Source organism: Lytechinus variegatus, chromosome 18, assembly GCF_018143015.1.
Source record: "Lytechinus variegatus isolate NC3 chromosome 18, Lvar_3.0, whole genome shotgun sequence".
NCBI lineage: Eukaryota > Metazoa > Echinodermata > Echinoidea > Temnopleuroida > Toxopneustidae > Lytechinus > Lytechinus variegatus.
In genome coordinates, this window is record NC_054757.1 from 7,054,939 (window position 1) to 7,072,751 (window position 17,813).

Consider the following 17,813-nt stretch of genomic DNA (forward strand, 5'->3'; position numbering starts at 1 on the left):
GTCTGGGTCCTTTGAGAACACTCCAGACTGTCAAAAGAACAAGAAATTTGAGACAGAAAATTTCATGGGGGTCAGACGTATATATTTTATGGAATTGCCCCAATGAGGATATAGTAAAGCAAACAATGTAAATGGAAATATATTACTCTTTTAATGCCTTGAAAGTCAATTGAAGAAATTATTTTAACAGTCGAAAATTTTCAGTGAAATGTATTGTAAGTCCTTAACTATAAGCAGAATTTAGTCTATTTTGGACCTTACAGCATACCCTGGTTTTTAGATGCAGTATAATCAACATTTCCTTATCAGTTTCAGAGAATTGCTACATTTCAAGATTTTGAGTGGAACTGAACTTCTTTAATTTTTATGAAGGTATGTTGGAACGAAATGGAAATCCCCAGATTCTTTAACTGAAACACCCCTGCAGTTTAGAGCTAATTCTTACCAAGAAAGTTTGTCATGCAAGTATTGTTACAAGGTGTATGCAAAAATCTGTGTACAACCAGATTATAGAAATAGTGCACCTGAAAATGATTTACTGCTGACATTGGCGATGATGAAGATACCTCAATATTGTCACTAGTACTGTATAAATATTTCATATTCAACGCATTTGTATTAAACAAAGTATCCATTCTTTGATATTTAAAGTCAATGTCTGTTAAGCTGAAAACCCATCATGGAAGAGAGAAATGAAGGTGTCTTTTTAGGTCTGAAATGTCTGCTCTATTTATTTGTGTACTGTATTTATTTTTATTTTTTGAAGTTGTTTAAAATGTCAGTTTTCTGTCTGTTTTGTTTGCTGGGATCATATCCCCAAATTTACTATATTTGTTAAAACAAAGGAGCACCTAGTGCACACATAGTATCATATAATTTGTCTTTAAAGACAGCTATCACATTCCTTTTCTTGTATTCCATATAGGTATTTATTTCTGGTGCTGCTAAATAAGATACAAATTGCCATATCTTGGGTAGAATATTGTAATGAATAGACCAAGATCAAAGGTCATGTGAGGTTAGAATTTGTTCTGAAGTGTATAAAATTGAGATTTTACCTACTTTTAAAAAGCTTACTACATAGAACTTCCGCATACAAAGAGTGACCAAATTACAAATCATGTGACAAGAATCTTGGTCGCTAAATTGATTTGCAATGTCATTTCAGCTCTATAATAATTGCACATTTTAGAAGAAAAGTAGATTTATTAGTATGCATTTGGCAATGCATTTACCCCAATGGTAATTTAATATTCAAGATTATTTTGAATAGCTCCAAATTACATATTTTTGTTAACTCTTGTGCTCACTTCATTGTTTTACTCACTCGTGAACATTACTTGTTGGGTTTTGAAATGTGATTTTCATAGTTGCCAAAGTTTGATTACTAATGGCACCACTTGCTCAGCCAAATTTCTCCTTTAATTCAATTAAAGAAAATTAAGGTTTTTGCTTGCAAATTTGAGAAAAAAATGTCTACTGTAAGTGGATTCATGCAGAAGGTTAATGCACTTACCAGTATTTCTTAACTTAAGTTTATGAAAGATGGGCATTCAGAGATTTTTTTCCATAAGAACAAGACATATAAAGTGATGAACAAGACATATAAAGTGATGGTTTAAGGCTGTATTTATATGCTACGCTTTGAGTGCCAATTGTAAATTCAGGCATGTAAAAAGTGTGTAATAAACATCTTTATCAAAATGATTTCCTTTTTGTGTGCTACCTTCCGTAAAGGCAAATAATTTCTTAACACTAAGTAACCACCGAACAATGGCTCGAGGCTGGATATCGTATCCTCAGTCTTGAAGCCTGATGTCTTGCCCTTGGCCTCATCTGGTTTTGATAATTTGCTTACCTTAGTACTTTTTTTATCTAAATGATTAAGTTTTCCACAAAAATGAAATAAAAAATCTGGAAGATACATGGCTCAAATACCAGGGACCAACTGAAAAATCTATATCAACCACAAAATGAATCAATTGAATTTGACATTTCAGTGGTCTCGGAATGCCAATATCACGGTCTTGGTCGAGCCAGCCTCGGATACGTCACTGCCACTGAATCACAAGTTAGATAACAAGTGTAGAAACATAGTTGTTGAGTAACTTTCCCCCAAACCTCTTAACTCTTTGCCCGCTTTGTTCAACTAGAGTCACATACAGCAGACTGCCAAGTTCAACTCGAGTCACATTCTCTTCACAATACACACAGAGTGCATTAAATCTATTGTTCATACACGCTTACACAATAGTGATGTGTGAATCGCATTGTACAGTATACACACAATGCTTTTCTTTACAATAAACCAATCAAAAGCTATTGTGAGCTGAATCAGCATAATCGATGCTAATCCCCTCTAAAGGTTTCATCTTGATATTAATGTGGCTCAGGAATGATTCTGTCCATGGCACGGGCAAAGAGTTAATCAAGAAGGGACATCATTGTGAATTGGGGTAACTCATTTGCATGTTCTGTTTATAATAGAACTGACACTGAATGAATACAAACACATCTTTATGAATCCGGTGTTTTTTTAATTTATTACATTGCACTCTCCACTTTCTAAACCCTGTACATTGTATATATAAATTGACTGCAATCTATATTTCTTTTATAATACAAGCAAAAACGAAAAAGACCTATGGACTGACCAGGGGCGGATCCAGGATATTCTAAAAAGGGGGTGGGGGCACATTTTAAGTTTTCACGAAAATTGAAGGTCATTTCGTCCAAGGAAAATTTGAGAAGCAAGGGGGCACACTTGGGTAGAAACAGTATATTTACATTACAAATTTTATGGCTCTCAAAAGGGGTGGCATGGGCCGGATGTGCCCCCTTCCCCTGGATCCGCCACTGATGTATATTTAATGCATACCCATCTATGATGTCTCTCTGTTCAAAATACAAATATTGCATGAGAAACAAAAATCAAATGAGCAAAATGACAAAGTAGATTTCGTCATCTGCAATTGTTAATATAGCATTATAGGCAATTTGCTATAAAGAGTTAAGATTGCGAGGGCATCATAAACATACATAATATGGTACTTATAGTAACATGAGTTGTGTAAAAAAAGATAATATACATACATAATGACAAAAGTGTTAATTTGATTTTATATACCATATGAATTTCAGAAATATTTAATTAGCTCAAAGCAGAGTTGAATGTTTCCCTCTTCTATCATCCAATTCTCCTACATAGAATAAAATATATCCTCTAATGCCCCTTAAAAGCTAGAACAAAATGTCATTTTTGAACAAGTGATGTATAAAATCAGTTCAAAATTTAAGGTCTTTGTTGGCATACACCAACAGATTAATGGGTGCAGAATTTCTTTGAAAACATTTTAAGATTCTTGTCAAAATGAATAGTTAATATTAACAACATAATTATTTTCCCCATTTTGACAAGAGATCTATAATTGTTTTTTGATGAAATTTCTATTAAAATCTCCTCTGAGAATGTATCTACACTATTCAAAAGTACAATGATTATAAAGTAAGAAATTTCTGCTTCTATGTAAAAAGAAGAAAAGATGATTTTAGAAAGTGATTAAGCCACCATATATCCACAACTCTCTTACAGTTTCAACCGCTTCGCGAGTCAACTGATCTATTGAATCTATTGAATTCTCCGCGATGACGAACATCTTCAGAACCACATAACCTATTTTTATTAATAGATTCCATATAATAACTATATATTTTTTTGTTCTGGATTCATCATTTATAAAATAAGAGTTAGCTAAGCTACCAAAATAACTTGGTCTGATGATATTGATGGTAACAAAAGTAAAACATTTGGAGGAAATAGAGGAGGAGGGAGACAGAGTTAGCAAAAGAGAGGACAAAGGTATTGATATACAATAGAGAAAGACAGAAAGATAAATAGGAAGATAAAGGAGTAAAGGAAAGAAAGATGGATTATAGAAAGAGAGAGGGAGAGATTAAGCAGAATGAATACTATCAATGTCAATGTCCCTATTCAATAGGGACATTGACAGAGATAAACTACATGTACATGTGCTAAACAACTTAAAGGGGAAGTTCACCCTGACAAAAAGTTTATTGTAAAAATAGCAGAAAAATTAATGAAAAATATTGCCGAAGGTTTGGGAAAAATTCATCAAATAATTAAAAAGTTATTAGAGTTTCAATTATTTGATTTGTGACGTCATATGCGAGCAGCATTCCTACATAGCGAATGGTAAAAAAATCAATGAAATGTCATTTTCTCAGAAAAGTGTAAATGGTTTTCACTGTAACTTTTGTATATCAATAGACAAATCGTTTCACACCTGATCATGAATAGAAAACAAAATTAAGTCATCAGGAACCATACAAAATTTGAAATTTATGCAGTTTATATTACATAACACATGGGACAGCTGCTCGTTTATGACGTCACAAATCCAAAACTTTGAACTCTAATAACTTTCTTACACTTTAACGGATTTTCCTCAAACCTTCACCAATATTTTTTACTATTTTTTCTGCTATTTTTACAAGAAAGTTTTCTTCAGGGTGAACTTCCCCTTTAATCTACACGGCTAAAAGTAAATTCAGTTAAAAAAAATGCTGCCCTCTACACTCGTTGGTGAATATAATTCTAAAAACATAGTACGTCAATGAATAAATCTACAATTCTTAAACAATTATATATGTCGGGCTCATTCACAATTATATTTTCATATATACCGTATGACCCATTAAGACGGGACATAATATAAATGTACCATACAAAATTTTCAATTCTGTTTTCATCTGATTAAATAAAAAACAGTATCTTCTAACATTCATGCCTATAATCCCTTTTTGAAAGCTGGTCATAATTATTTTTTATATAAGTACTAAAACATGAATAGGATAAGCAAAATAAGATGGTGTATTAAAGACTGGAGATAAAAATCAGTCTTTTCTGCAAGATGCCTAAAACTGTAGTAAGATCAAAAGTGCAGTATGATATTAAGTCCAGGACTGACTCGTTCAAAACTTCAAAAAATTAAAACTTTGTTTTGCTTCTCTAAAGAAATTCACCAAATCATAGATTTCATTAAAAATATATAGCTTAGATCTTGAATTTCACACTGAGATGACTAAGTGCTTGGTCAAAGTTTTTTTTTTTCAATATTAAACGGTTGGGCTTAATATTGAAAAGAATTCAAATGTAAACAAAAATGAAGCTGATTCAACATTAGCTCCGTATTGAAGGATTAACTCCATAACAGTTCCAGTTTTCAAGATCAACTCACAAGGTAACTAGAATTGAAAAAATAAGCTGATTTATGTAATTATTTTCCATGTCTAAACATATTTGAATTTTTTTCAAATGGAATCACAATGAGAATTATAAAAGTGCAGTGAGCTCATCTTGTCAAAATATTGCCAAGACTCTTATAAGTGCAATTCTATGATAACCTCATTTTGTGTCAACATGGGATAGTAATAACATCAAGGCACAAAGTGGTGCAACAACAGTGAAATGCTTGTGATAACTTAGGCAGACAAGTCTGTATAAATATAATATTTCCCGTTGTGCAAGTTTTGAAAATGTAGAGTACTCTCCTACATACAAAATATCATATAACTACACGGTTTATACACAGTAACTGTTTTTTGACAAGAGAGATTAACAAACTGTCAAAATGAAGGATTTTTTACATCTAATTTTTGTGGGGTTTTTCACATATTTTTTTTCATTTTCACTCTGACAATTCCCTCATGCGGCATGAACTCATTGCTCATATATATATATATTTTGCATGAACATAGTACTACAAACACCAACATTAAAATTTTTATCCACATGGAGAGATGTATGAGTCCACATTGTGGCAATTGCAAAATACAAAAATAACATACAATATTATTTACATATGATATGCAGTTTAAAATCATGGAAAGGGAATGAGAAGTATTGAAATAACATATTTTCCTCCACAGAACAGGGGGGTGTTTTACAAAGATTTAAGTATGACTTAGAGTCACACTTATTTGGGTGCGGTATAAAAGGCATGACCGCATTGGTTAGATCATGCTAAGAGGACCTGCACGACTTCATATTGATCAATAAGATTACGAGTTGCATATCATGTACGCGTTGGCATTTAGATTCGAAAGTCGTGTTTGAATCTTCGTGGTACACCCCCTAGATAGGATAAATGGACTACTAATTAGCATGGCATTTAATAATATCCAATAAAATTAGTACATGTTCAACATAAATATCATATCTCCTTTCACATTAATTAGATTTAAACACATATGCTGTAGTTTTAACGCTGATGAAAGCCCGGGTAAGAACATTCACATACATTTGCTTATGTATCATTTTCATCAGAATACATGTTAACACAAGAATTAAGTACACACAACAGTGAAAAAATATCTAATTATACACAGTGTTAGTGTCTACAAATAGAAAAAATGAAGTTTCCCTGCAAATTATAATAAAAAACAAAAATGACAGGTGTATCTTTTAGTCACGTGGTAAAAAGGTCCACCACTTTCTCTTCCAACTCGCGGCGCCGCTCCAAATCCATTCACTGTACTGTGTCGGTACACCATGCAATTTGCAGCTGTACGAGTGCGAACGACAGTTTTTGGGCGGAGAATCTGGGGTGCGAGAAGTTGCCAGTTTTCTGGAGTCGATTCCACTGTGTTTGGAAGGTCCATAGCCAAAACGGTCAATATGAATGCTGAAGGAAAACCTCGAGTCTACGTTACTCGGAGAATCCCCCAAGAAGGCCTTGATTTACTATCAAAAGAGTGAGTATAATCCTACACTACAATCGGCTTCCGTGCATAATTGCAAGTGTGGTAACACTGGCTGTATCAGGTATCGGTGTAGTAGTTGTAGTGGTGTGTAGCAGTGGTTCTGTGCGAATTTATTTCGGAGCTCCACCGCCGCGGCGGCGGATTGTGTGATCATGGTACTGATTGTATCCCACTCACAGTCACCACTGTCATGGTGATCGACTCGTGGTTAGTGCAATGCTGCTTGGAATGTGGCAGCTGTCAGTCAAACATCACACTGCCATCGGGTCTGTACCTATGTGGCTTCGATTAGGAAGCATTTGTATCGATGCACATGATCCAAACAAATTATGAAAATAAAATGTTTTCCCTTTGGCAGATGAAAATACGAGTAATATTATTTTGACACAAGACAAGTCAATGATTGGGTCATTCCGTGTCAAATCACCCCAAAATAAATTAAAATTAAATCGCACCGTCTCAGAATTCGTTCATTTTTGGTATATAGGGAGTTTGACATGGCCCATGTCCACATATTTTTTTTTAGCGCAATCGGATGCACGGTTTTCCCGTTATGACACGCCCAATTTCGGTGATTTGACCGAAAATGGGCGTGGCCGCCAAGTTTTAATTGACCGTGGCTCGGTAACCGATGCACCAAAATCATTAAAAATGGTATCATTGGATAGGAAATTGAATGAACTATATGAAAAATGTGTTATTTTTACAGTAGGGGCAATATAATGAGTGATGACCTTTTCACCTTTGCATTGACCTTGAATTTGACCCCCGGGGTCACACTATTTTGAGTAAATATTTCAATATATGAATACTGTACATTATTTCTATATAATGTAAAAAAACTGGAGGTGTATTATTTTTTGTTTTTGTTCCAACTTCTCTCGAAGAAGGCATACTTTTTGCAAATATTTTTACTACAGTCCCACACATACTAATTTCTGTATTGTATAGTGAATACACATATGTATGTTGATACGAAGTATCTCAAATCTTTGTTAATTACTGCAAATTCTGAAATTTTCCATGTATGTAATGATGTGCATGCCTGCAAATCAGCATTATGAGGTACTTGTTCCCTGCTACCACCCTGCCTGTGGGGAATCTACAGGTATGACTATGGTATGCCAATGTTGTACAGAGCACACACTTTAAAAAATCATTAAAATATCACTTTTGTGACCAAAATTACTAATTTCCATACAGTTGCAATTTATTTTTCATTAGCAACTTGTGAATAATTTTTGTATTCACCAGAGCGCTCAAAAACTTGAATTTGGGGCATATTTTTGGTACGCCCTCTATTGGTGGAAAGTAATATGGCAAGAAAATTTTCATTTTTTGATCTCTATTTTTAATTAAGAAAAAAATAATTTAAAGAATCAAATTTGAATAAGAGTCAAGTTGTATGAATAATAGGTGTAATGGAGACTGTCAGTGTAAAAAAATCAAGCATTTGCCCCAAAGAAAAAGAGAAAATAAGCCAAACATTGCCACCCTTATTTTGCCACACGTGGAGATATAAGTGAGAACAAGGTTATATTATAACCTTGTTCATTGAATGAGTGTTATGAGGTAGGTCCTTGAGAAACATGAATTACAGTACACTACCTTAATACATTTTACCAATCTTCCGCTTACGGGGGCAGTCAAATATATTTTGCTGTACACACGTGTGACAAAAAAACGCATTTAAAGGTGTGGTTTTACAGTTTTGGATGCAAGCCACGCAGGCACTCGTTAAGGGTGTCAAAAACACCAATTTTCAAAAAGGGTTAGTTTTGAAAGACTGGTCAATGGTCAATTGCAGGGTGAAGCGCATTTATGGTATTTTTTTTCCAAAGCTTTGTTATTAGTCTGGCCAAACGTGTTTAGGGTATGTTTTTTTTCCCCGAGGTCATATTCTGGCGACGACTTGTTTAGGGGTCAAATGTGTAAATAGTAAATAAAGCCTGTGAAAAACTTGTTTGGGGTCATTCCATGCCAATTCACCCAATGAAAGTGCAATTTTGCACCCGACCCTCTCGGAATTTGTTGTAAATTGGTATACATAAAATTCACCATGGCCCACGCACAAAACAAAAAAAATTAGTCAAATTGGTCCACCGGTTCTCGCGCTACAGCCCGTCCTTTTCTCCTTGTTTTGACAAAAATGGGCGTGACCTTCAACTTTCAATGGCCATTGCGTCGTAACGTGTTGACCAATTTTCACAAAACTGGTATCATTTAATAGGAAATTCAGAGAGGAATCCAAAACATGCATCAAATAATGTATTGGAGCGATTTATAAGGTCGTGACCCTTGACCTTTACTTTGACCTTGAATTTGACCCCCGGACAAATAATTTTTTTACTTGATTTTCGTGTATGTTGATTATTTGTATGATATTGACAAAATATGTTAAAACCAATGATGATATTTTATTTCTTCACCTTCAAAAACTCTTCCAAAGATATGAAATTTCAATCTAGTCCCACATACTGATATTCATGTTGGTAAAGTGTTCACCAGTTACATGATTTCTTCCAATCTTTAAGTCACAGTATGCAAACACATGATAAGAAATTAAGCTCATCAGTTCACAAATGAAACATTAAACATTTATGCTCATGAATAGGTATCTGTTTAGGCATTTTTATGTTCAGCAATATATATCATATATATATATTATGGGAGCCTTAAATAAGCATATACTCAACAATTTGATGATAAAAGTAAACACTTTACTAAGAAGAATATATATATATATATATATATATTATATATATTGCTGAACATCAAAATTGTGTAAAAATAATGTTAGGAATTCAGATATAAAAATATTGACTAAAATAGTGTGACCCCGGGGGTCAAATTCAAGGTCAATGCAAAGGTCAAAAGGTCATCACTCATATTGCCCAGAACTACATAAAAAATAACACATTTTTCAGATAGTTCATCCAATTTTCTATCCACTGATACCTTTTTTACTGAGTTCGGTCCATCAGTTACCGAGCTATGGTCGCTTAAAACTTGGCGGCCGCGCCCGTTTTCGGCCAAATCAACGAAATTGGACGTGTCATAACAGGAAAACCGTGCATCCGATTGCGCTAAAAAAAAATATGTGGACATGGGCCATGGCAAACTCCCTATATAACAAAAATGAACGAATTATGAGACGGTGCGATTTAACTCGTTGGGTGATGGAATGACCCGATTATTGAAATTGAATTAGGTCTATCTTCTTTGCAAATTGCTACAATGCTCACTATACCAAATATTTTGTTATTAAACAGAAAATTAAATTTGCTGAAGTGTTATGCCATTGCCATTTATCTAGAATATTTTGCAATGGTTGGGCGGAATGTTGGCCCAAAGACCTTAGAAGAAAAGAGACATTCATTGCCAAACCATGTTTGGATGGGCAAAGAAGAACATTTATGTTTCCTTTTTTTAATCCACTCTTGGGAACTTCTTTATTGTATTTCTCTACTTAATTGATTGTGGTCTTAATGCCTGTACTGTTTCTATCTTTACAGATGTGAGGTATCAATTTGGGACTCTGACGATGCCGTCCCTCAGGAGGTACTGCTCCAGAATGTACCAGGCATCAGCGGTCTCTATTGTCTTATATCAGATCGTATCAGTGCCGAGGTGATGGATGCTGCTGGGCCGAGTTTGAAAGTCATCAGCACCCTGTCTGTAGGTTATGATCACATCAACGTTGATGAATGCAGGAAGAGGTGGGTGGAAGAATAGATCTGTCACTCTGTAATATAATTTCTGAGTGATACCAGGGCCCGTCTTACGAAGAGTTATGATCCAATCAATCTAAACTCTACGGAAATCAGTGTTGTAATTTTTTCTATGAACAGGAAATTTGCCAATGTCCTCTGTAAACAAAGAGAAGCACAGTGAATTAAGTTTCAAGAAAACAATGAATGCAAGAATATACATCATAGTAAGAAAATATTTTGAACAGACGTGCATTATAGATGTTGATGTTGCTGGCCATCCATAGATGCGATTGATCAGATCGATCACAACTCTTAAGACGGGGCCCTGGTTACAAAACCAGCAATGCATGAGATTTTGGTAAGAAAGTGCCACTGTATTTATCCTTTGCAATTTTGGAAATGATTTTTTTTTTATTTATAATTTTTTTTTTTGATATTTTCTTATTTATTTATCAATTAAATTTATTTCTATTCATTTATTGATTCATTAGAATTAATATTTTTGGAGGGAGAATGTTGTAGCATTTCTCTTTTGTTCTCCTCTTTTATTTTTCTTTCTCTTTATTTTCTCTTCTCTTACTCATCCTTTTAATTTCTCTTTCTATATCTCTGTCTTTGTTTTCTACTTCTCTTCCTATACATGTACGTGTCTTCTCTTCCGGTATTTCTTTCCCCGTTTATATAGATCTCATTCAGATTTTAGTGTTCGTTGCAATATTTACATCAACTTGCAAGTATTGCAATCCCCTTTTACCTGCAACTATTTGCTTTTATGTTGGGGAACATGTATGGTGAAAAAGAAAATTATTTTGACGGGGACTATATTTCATTAGTCTCTTGGATATTAACCCTTGTTTCAAAAATTGGTTTTCTGATAATCTTTCAGAGGGATCCGTATAGGTTACACGCCAGGTACTCTAACCGATGCTACTGCAGAGCTTACTGTAGGCCTTCTATTAACAACATCAAGGAGACTCTCTGAAGGTATCGCCAATGTGAAAAAGTAAGTATCAGATCGGGGTATAACATGGTCTTCATCTAGTACAGGATTTATTTATGTATTTATTTATTATTTGATTGACTAACTGACTGACTGATTTAATCATATTCATACAGGATAAAAACAAACTGCACATTGGCTGTTTTCCATTGGAATCCTGTGAATATATCACAAGGGAATATAAAGATACAAACTACAAACCATATATTATACATTGTTAAAAGCTACTGAAATAAAAGTAACAGAAATAATATGGGGCGCTATTACATTTCTTTGTGAGAAGTGAAATGTTGATCGAATCAATAACCATGGTAATACAAGAAAATATTGAAGAGGATTTATTTTGCATATATAGATTAAATTAATTTATGTTGTTTGTTCCGGTATGAAGGATAACTTCCTCCACTTCACATTCATTTGCTATTCTTGTTGCTATGTCAGATACATCTTCAATGTCGGCACCAGAGATGGATCGTATTGCAATGTGATTTAATTTTGAGAGGTGATGGGTTTTTTTTAGTTTAACCTTTTCTGAACTTTTTACTATGGGCTTGTCAGTATTCTTGAAGTTGATAAGCTATTGGAGTATCTGCCGATATGATGATGGCATTCCTTTGTGAACCTTTGTTGATTTTGTTATTAGCCCATGATAGAGGAGCAAACCTTAGTTATAACCTGCCAGGGTTATAACCAAATTTCAAATTTAAAATCTTACCTTTTACATATCAGTACTCTGTATTCTCATTTTGTAATATTTTATGTGATCTTTTATCTTCTTGTTATTCTGCTTCAACTCTCTTTTTTTTCTTTTTCATTGTTTTCTTCTCCATTTTCTTTTCTCCTCCTCCCCTTCTTCTTTTTATCGTCCTTCTTGTCTTCATCTTCTTCTTTTTTCTCTCTTCATTTTCTTCTTATTCTTCTTCCTCTTCTTTGTTTTAGTTATGGGTGTGTTTTACATTACCCTTTTATCGTAAATAATATGTATGGTTTAATACGCAGTAATATGTTATTTATTGCATTCAGTCTGTGATATATGTGTACTTTTTAATTATGTAAATAATTACACTGTTTTGAGATTGTACATTTTTAATATTGTATATCCATGTGCAATTCAGTCTTTGTAACTGCGATGCATGATTTAATAAATACCATACCATACCAAATACCATACCATAATAACTAAGGTAGTTCTTCCGGGTTTGCATGAGGAGTTCTGGAGGTGCTTGTTTTGTCAGTATGGAAGTGGATCGTATTACCGAGCACTTTTCATGAATTTGATCATATCAAACACATTATTCCAATAAAATTCACCAAACTTTCACCATAAATACACAAATACCTACAAAATACAAATATGCAGAAATTTTGCCGAAATTGGTTTTCATTTTTACGACATCAGCTTCCAATCGGACCCCTCTTCGCAAGTGAAATATTTTGGTCACTTGAAAAGGTATCGTATTACCGAACGTGTGTTTTCTATGGGAAAAGTTGGGAAAACAACAAAGTCACTGATGAGCTATTTTGACCATATTTTATTGTTTTGAGGATATAAAGACTTCTAAATTGTGTTTTTTTGATAATTTTTCATCATTTTTCTATTTAAGTTCCCTTTGGAAGGATGTTGCAAAGGTTTAAGCGTATTTGATTATTTTCTGAGGCATATGATGCGCGCGTTCGGTAATACAAGGCCGGTCGGTAATACAATCACTCACTATACTTGTCCATCATGTACCTCTTGAATTTATCTGTTGTTGACATTGTATTTTCAGGCAAATTATGTCAGTCATTTGCTGAAGGATTCACTTCTCACGGCTTGCTATGTGACTTAGTATTTTCATGGAGTTTAGCAATTAGCCATACAAATAGATACCCTTAACATTTGTCAGGTTTTTTTCTTATAACTTTTTGTAAATGGTTAGTGGTAGACTTACTGTTACGCTTTAATGAACAGTTGATGTCTTCTGTTACAGAGCATTGTGTGCTGTTTTAATAATAATAATAATAATAATGGGTATTTAGAAGCGCTAAAAACAAAAAAGTACCATAGCGCGTACAAAAGTAGGAAACAATTTAATATTTGCAATGATTACTACAATATTCAAGATAAAAAGAGAAATATTAATATTGAGGAAAAAGGTATGTCTTAAGGGATGATTTGAAGCCAAGAACACTGGAAGCATTTCTTATTGAAAGAGGGATAGCATTCCAAGTCTTGGCAGCTGCTACAGCAAACTGTTTTTCGGCAGAGGAGAGTTTTGACAAGGGAATGCAAAGTCTGCATGTGTCAGTGATTGAACAAAGATTACGAGAGGGTGTGTATGAAAGCTGCTTTGAAGATAATTTTTGTATATTTTATTTATCTGAGAAGCCAACAAAATGATAGGAAAGTAATAAGTATGAGAGCAATAAACCTTTACATCATAAATTAAATATTCTACCTGAATATAAATCATTTGATGGCTTCTCAGATAAATAAAATATACAAAATTATCTTCAAAGCAGCTTTCATTACAGTATTATTAAGATATTCAGGTGCTAATTGATTTAGAGTTTTGTATACATATAAACAGACTAATTGATTTAGAGTTTTGTATACATATAAACAGACTTTAAACAGAGTGAATTCTAATACAAAGTCAAAACTTCAGCTGGGCTGCCTAGGCACTTAAGTGTTTGAATAATTTAGTCCTACTGATTTGCCTAATGCGTGAATCTTGGCATGTCTGCTAATTATTTTTTAATCATTTCTTCTTCCTACTGATTGTAGCGGAGGTTGGGGCACTTGGAAGCCGATGTGGCTGACAGGACCAGGTCTTCTTAACAGCACAGTGGGTCTAGTTGGACTAGGGCGGATAGGTATGGCCATCGCTCAACGCCTCAAGCCATTTGGGGTCAAGAGATTCCTCTACTCTGGAAACACCAAGAAACCTGAAGCAGATAGTCTACCAGCTGAATTCGGTAGGTCGAAGGGCAATGACATATGAAGCAGAATTAGAAGCCACACCTGTAACTTTGAAAGTGTGACCAACTGGGTGATTCAATCTGACTTTGAGAATTCTTTCTTACAATTGGATTCATAATGGCAATTAAAGGAAGATGTGCACTGAATGGTAAGAATTTTTTTTTCCCTGCATGCATGCTTGGGGAAATATAATTGGGGGCTATCGTCACAAGTGTTGATTGAGCAGAAGTTCAGAACCAGAGACAAGAAATGAATATAACAAAAAATGTTTCCTGACTAAGTGACTGCCGGTATGTTCCAATGAAATTTGCACACAATTTTATAAAGCAGAGGAAAAGTTAATGCTTTGTTTTTCAGAAGTGTACACACATGACACACCACTATATTGATTTTCTATAAGAGTGTCAGAATACTTCACATTCAAGTTGCATAATATCAAACTCTTGCAACATACTCTTACTATACCAGCACTTGTACAAAAGAAGTACCAGCAATTTTCAATTGAGTTTTTGTAATTTTTTAACAAATTGTAAAGAGAACAGGCTGCTGGCCTTAAAGGGGAATCCGACCCAAATGATACTGATACCATATAGGTGAAGGCTTGAAAAAAAAATCAGCTGTACATTAAGAAAATTCTATTGGGAGTTTTAAGATTTTTTTATTATTTCTCATGTATAAAAATTTACAATTTATTGGGCCACTCTGCAGCATAATGTCATATTGTCCTGAATATTTCCTTCTTTAATTATCTCTCGGTGACGTATTTCTTGATAACTGATTTTCTCTCCATTTTGTCTTTGTTAGTTCCCTTTGAGACACTCGTCAAAGAATCTGGTTTTGTGGTGGTCAGTTGCTCCCTCAATGCTCAAACCAAAGGTCTTTTTAACAAACAAGTCTTTGAGATGATGAGCTCCAATGCCATCTTTGTTAATATAAGCAGGTGAGTTTTTTTTCCCTCTGGTAATATGCAAAAATGGTGAAGAGTCATAGTGTACGTATATTTGTATTTGGGTGTGTGTCTGAAGGTGTGGAATGTTCAGCTTTGTTAACTTGTATTTGATGAATTTGCGTTCCTGTACGCTGAGACGTTATCTAACATCTCAATTAACACTGTTTGGGTATGGGCAGATATCAACAGGTTTACAGATGAACTTTTTTCTTGTCTGTGAATTCAGGCTTGATCATGGATACATGTATTTCTGTGTTCATTGAAGCTCTGTGACTCTATTTTTACTTTCATATTTATCATTATTGCATATAGCCCTAATGACAACTGGTCAATTCAAATAAATAACGCCTAATTCCAATTTTTGTTCATCCGTTTACGTTGCTCTTCTTATTTTCAGAGGAGCTGTAGTAAATCAAGATGACCTTTACGAGGCCTTGACCACTGGTCAGATCAGAGCAGCTGGTCTGGATGTGACCACACCTGAACCTTTGCCCACTGACCATCCACTTCTCAAACTGGATAACTGTGGTGGGTATTCCATCCAGCTTTATCAACAGTCATGTAGCTATGTGTGGGAGTATGCACACTCTGTTGAAGTTTTTTTGCAGGAAAGCAAGGCAATATTGATTTTTTTTCTACTGTATAGTCTTCTGTTTTTCCCCCTCACACCCAGCGGATTACAATATCAGTTACACCATTTGTATATATATTTATTTCCCCCCTTTGGGATATATTTATATACTTTTATACTTATAGATTTATTTTTACACTTACTTTCTTCTCGTAGTTTGTTTAATGCTCTAACCTACATACTTATGTCTTTTGCACACTATCAGTTGTTCCCCATTCTTTCCCTTTTCTCCCCACTCTTATGCACCAGTTTATTATGCCTTTCTTTGTTACCTGTTTGACCCACCTCTCACTAAATCTCTTGTTATTCATCTCTTCCTCATACCTTCTATCACTGTTTTGTTCCAGATCCTGGTTGATGTTGCCTGCCTCATGTCTTAATCCCTCTCAGCTTGAGGTCTTTTTTTTGCCTTACTTACACTAACTTCCCTTTGTGTCTGCCTACTCCTTTTCTTTCATCCCCTTCATTAGCCTGATTGGTCATCTCTTCTCACTAATGTCTCCTTGTTTCTAGTGTTGCTGTTGAATGTCTGTGGTCTATATTATGGTTGTTCCAGTTTATATGTTTGTCATTCTGCCTCCGAAGAAGATTCTGCTAGGATCGAAAGCTTAGGCCTCTCTTGACTCTCTATTTTGAAATGTGACTTAAAAGGGACAATGGTTTGACTTCTCAGCCTATGAACCTTTGGAAAAGGAATTAAAAGATAGGGTAAGCCAACGATTTAAAACAAATGCCAATCTCCAGCAATTGTTAACCAATAATGTCCAGTTTGTTAATATTCTTATCTCTCCCCTAAAAAATGAGATGTTATTCTTGATTCACATCTCCTAAATCATAGAATACAATTTTCTTGCAATTATGGAAGGATGAAAGTTCAAATGCTGTACCCTCCATGCATGTCATGTGTTACAAATGGTGAGAGATATGTATTATATTAAAATCATTTTCTTTTCTAGATGCCAAAACAATTCTTTCCATCACTGATTTTAAGATTTAAAATCCATTTTTTCCCCTTGCTTTCCAGTTGTTTTCCCCCACATTGGCAGTGCTGTTGAGGAGACAAGGATAGCCATGTCCATCCTTACTTCCAGGAACTTGTTAGCAGGTCTCATGAGTGAAGAGATGCCAGAGGAAATCGCATTGTAACCCAGGTCAAGAGATCTGTCTATTATACTACCAATCCAAAGAGAACGATGATAGCAGGTTCTTATTAAATATTCTTGACTGTAAAATATGACACTTCTGGGGCCCCGTCTGACAAAGAGTTGCGATTAATCTGATCTATCGCAACTATAGAAGGCCAGCAATGTCAACATCTAAAATACATGTTTGTTCAAAATTATTACTAGAAATATATATGTATACTCATGCATTATCTGTTTTCTTGACAATTCATTATGCTTCTTTTTGTTTTCAAAGGACATCAAAAAAAATCTCTGAAAGAAAAAATTATGACATTGTTGGATTTCCATAGAGTTACAATTGATTGGATCAATCGTAACTCTTTGTAAGACGGGGCCTTGCTTCACAATGGCTTTATTTCTCTGGTGTCCTTTGTTGTAATGCTTTGTTTCAAATATGACCCTCATGTTGTAGTTCTTGAGGATTAATTTAAGTCAAAGGGAAACAAAGGGGGGGGAGATCATATTGGACTTCCATGTTATTAATGGGCAATTCCATAATATAATCAACTTTTTTGCACGTCCGACCCCCATTTTTCTCAAGTTTTACTTCACTTCATAAACTGACCAAATCTGGGTCCTTTGAGAACATTC

At 34.5% G+C, this 17,813-nt stretch overlaps 1 protein-coding gene across 2 annotated transcripts; it reads left to right on the top strand.

Annotated features, from left to right (window-relative positions):
* The first annotated feature begins 6,310 nt into the window (after positions 1-6,310).
* On the top strand, positions 6,311-17,270 carry LOC121431644 (glyoxylate reductase/hydroxypyruvate reductase-like). Of its 2 annotated transcripts, XR_005972144.1 has the most exons (8): positions 6,311-6,774; positions 10,299-10,502; positions 11,383-11,499; positions 14,264-14,454; positions 15,263-15,398; positions 15,805-15,935; positions 16,552-16,746; positions 17,063-17,152. XR_005972144.1 is itself a non-coding variant. In XM_041629242.1 (7 exons), exons 1-7 carry the CDS (start codon positions 6,572-6,574, stop codon positions 17,182-17,184), a joined length of 1,104 nt encoding a protein of 367 aa, XP_041485176.1. In that variant the 5' UTR covers positions 6,315-6,571; the 3' UTR covers positions 17,185-17,270. The 2 variants fall into 2 exon arrangements, 1 of the variants encoding a protein (XP_041485176.1); XM_041629242.1 differs by lacking the exon at positions 16,552-16,746 and having other exon boundaries at positions 6,315-6,774; positions 17,063-17,270.
* Positions 17,271-17,813: the final 543 nt, after the last annotated feature.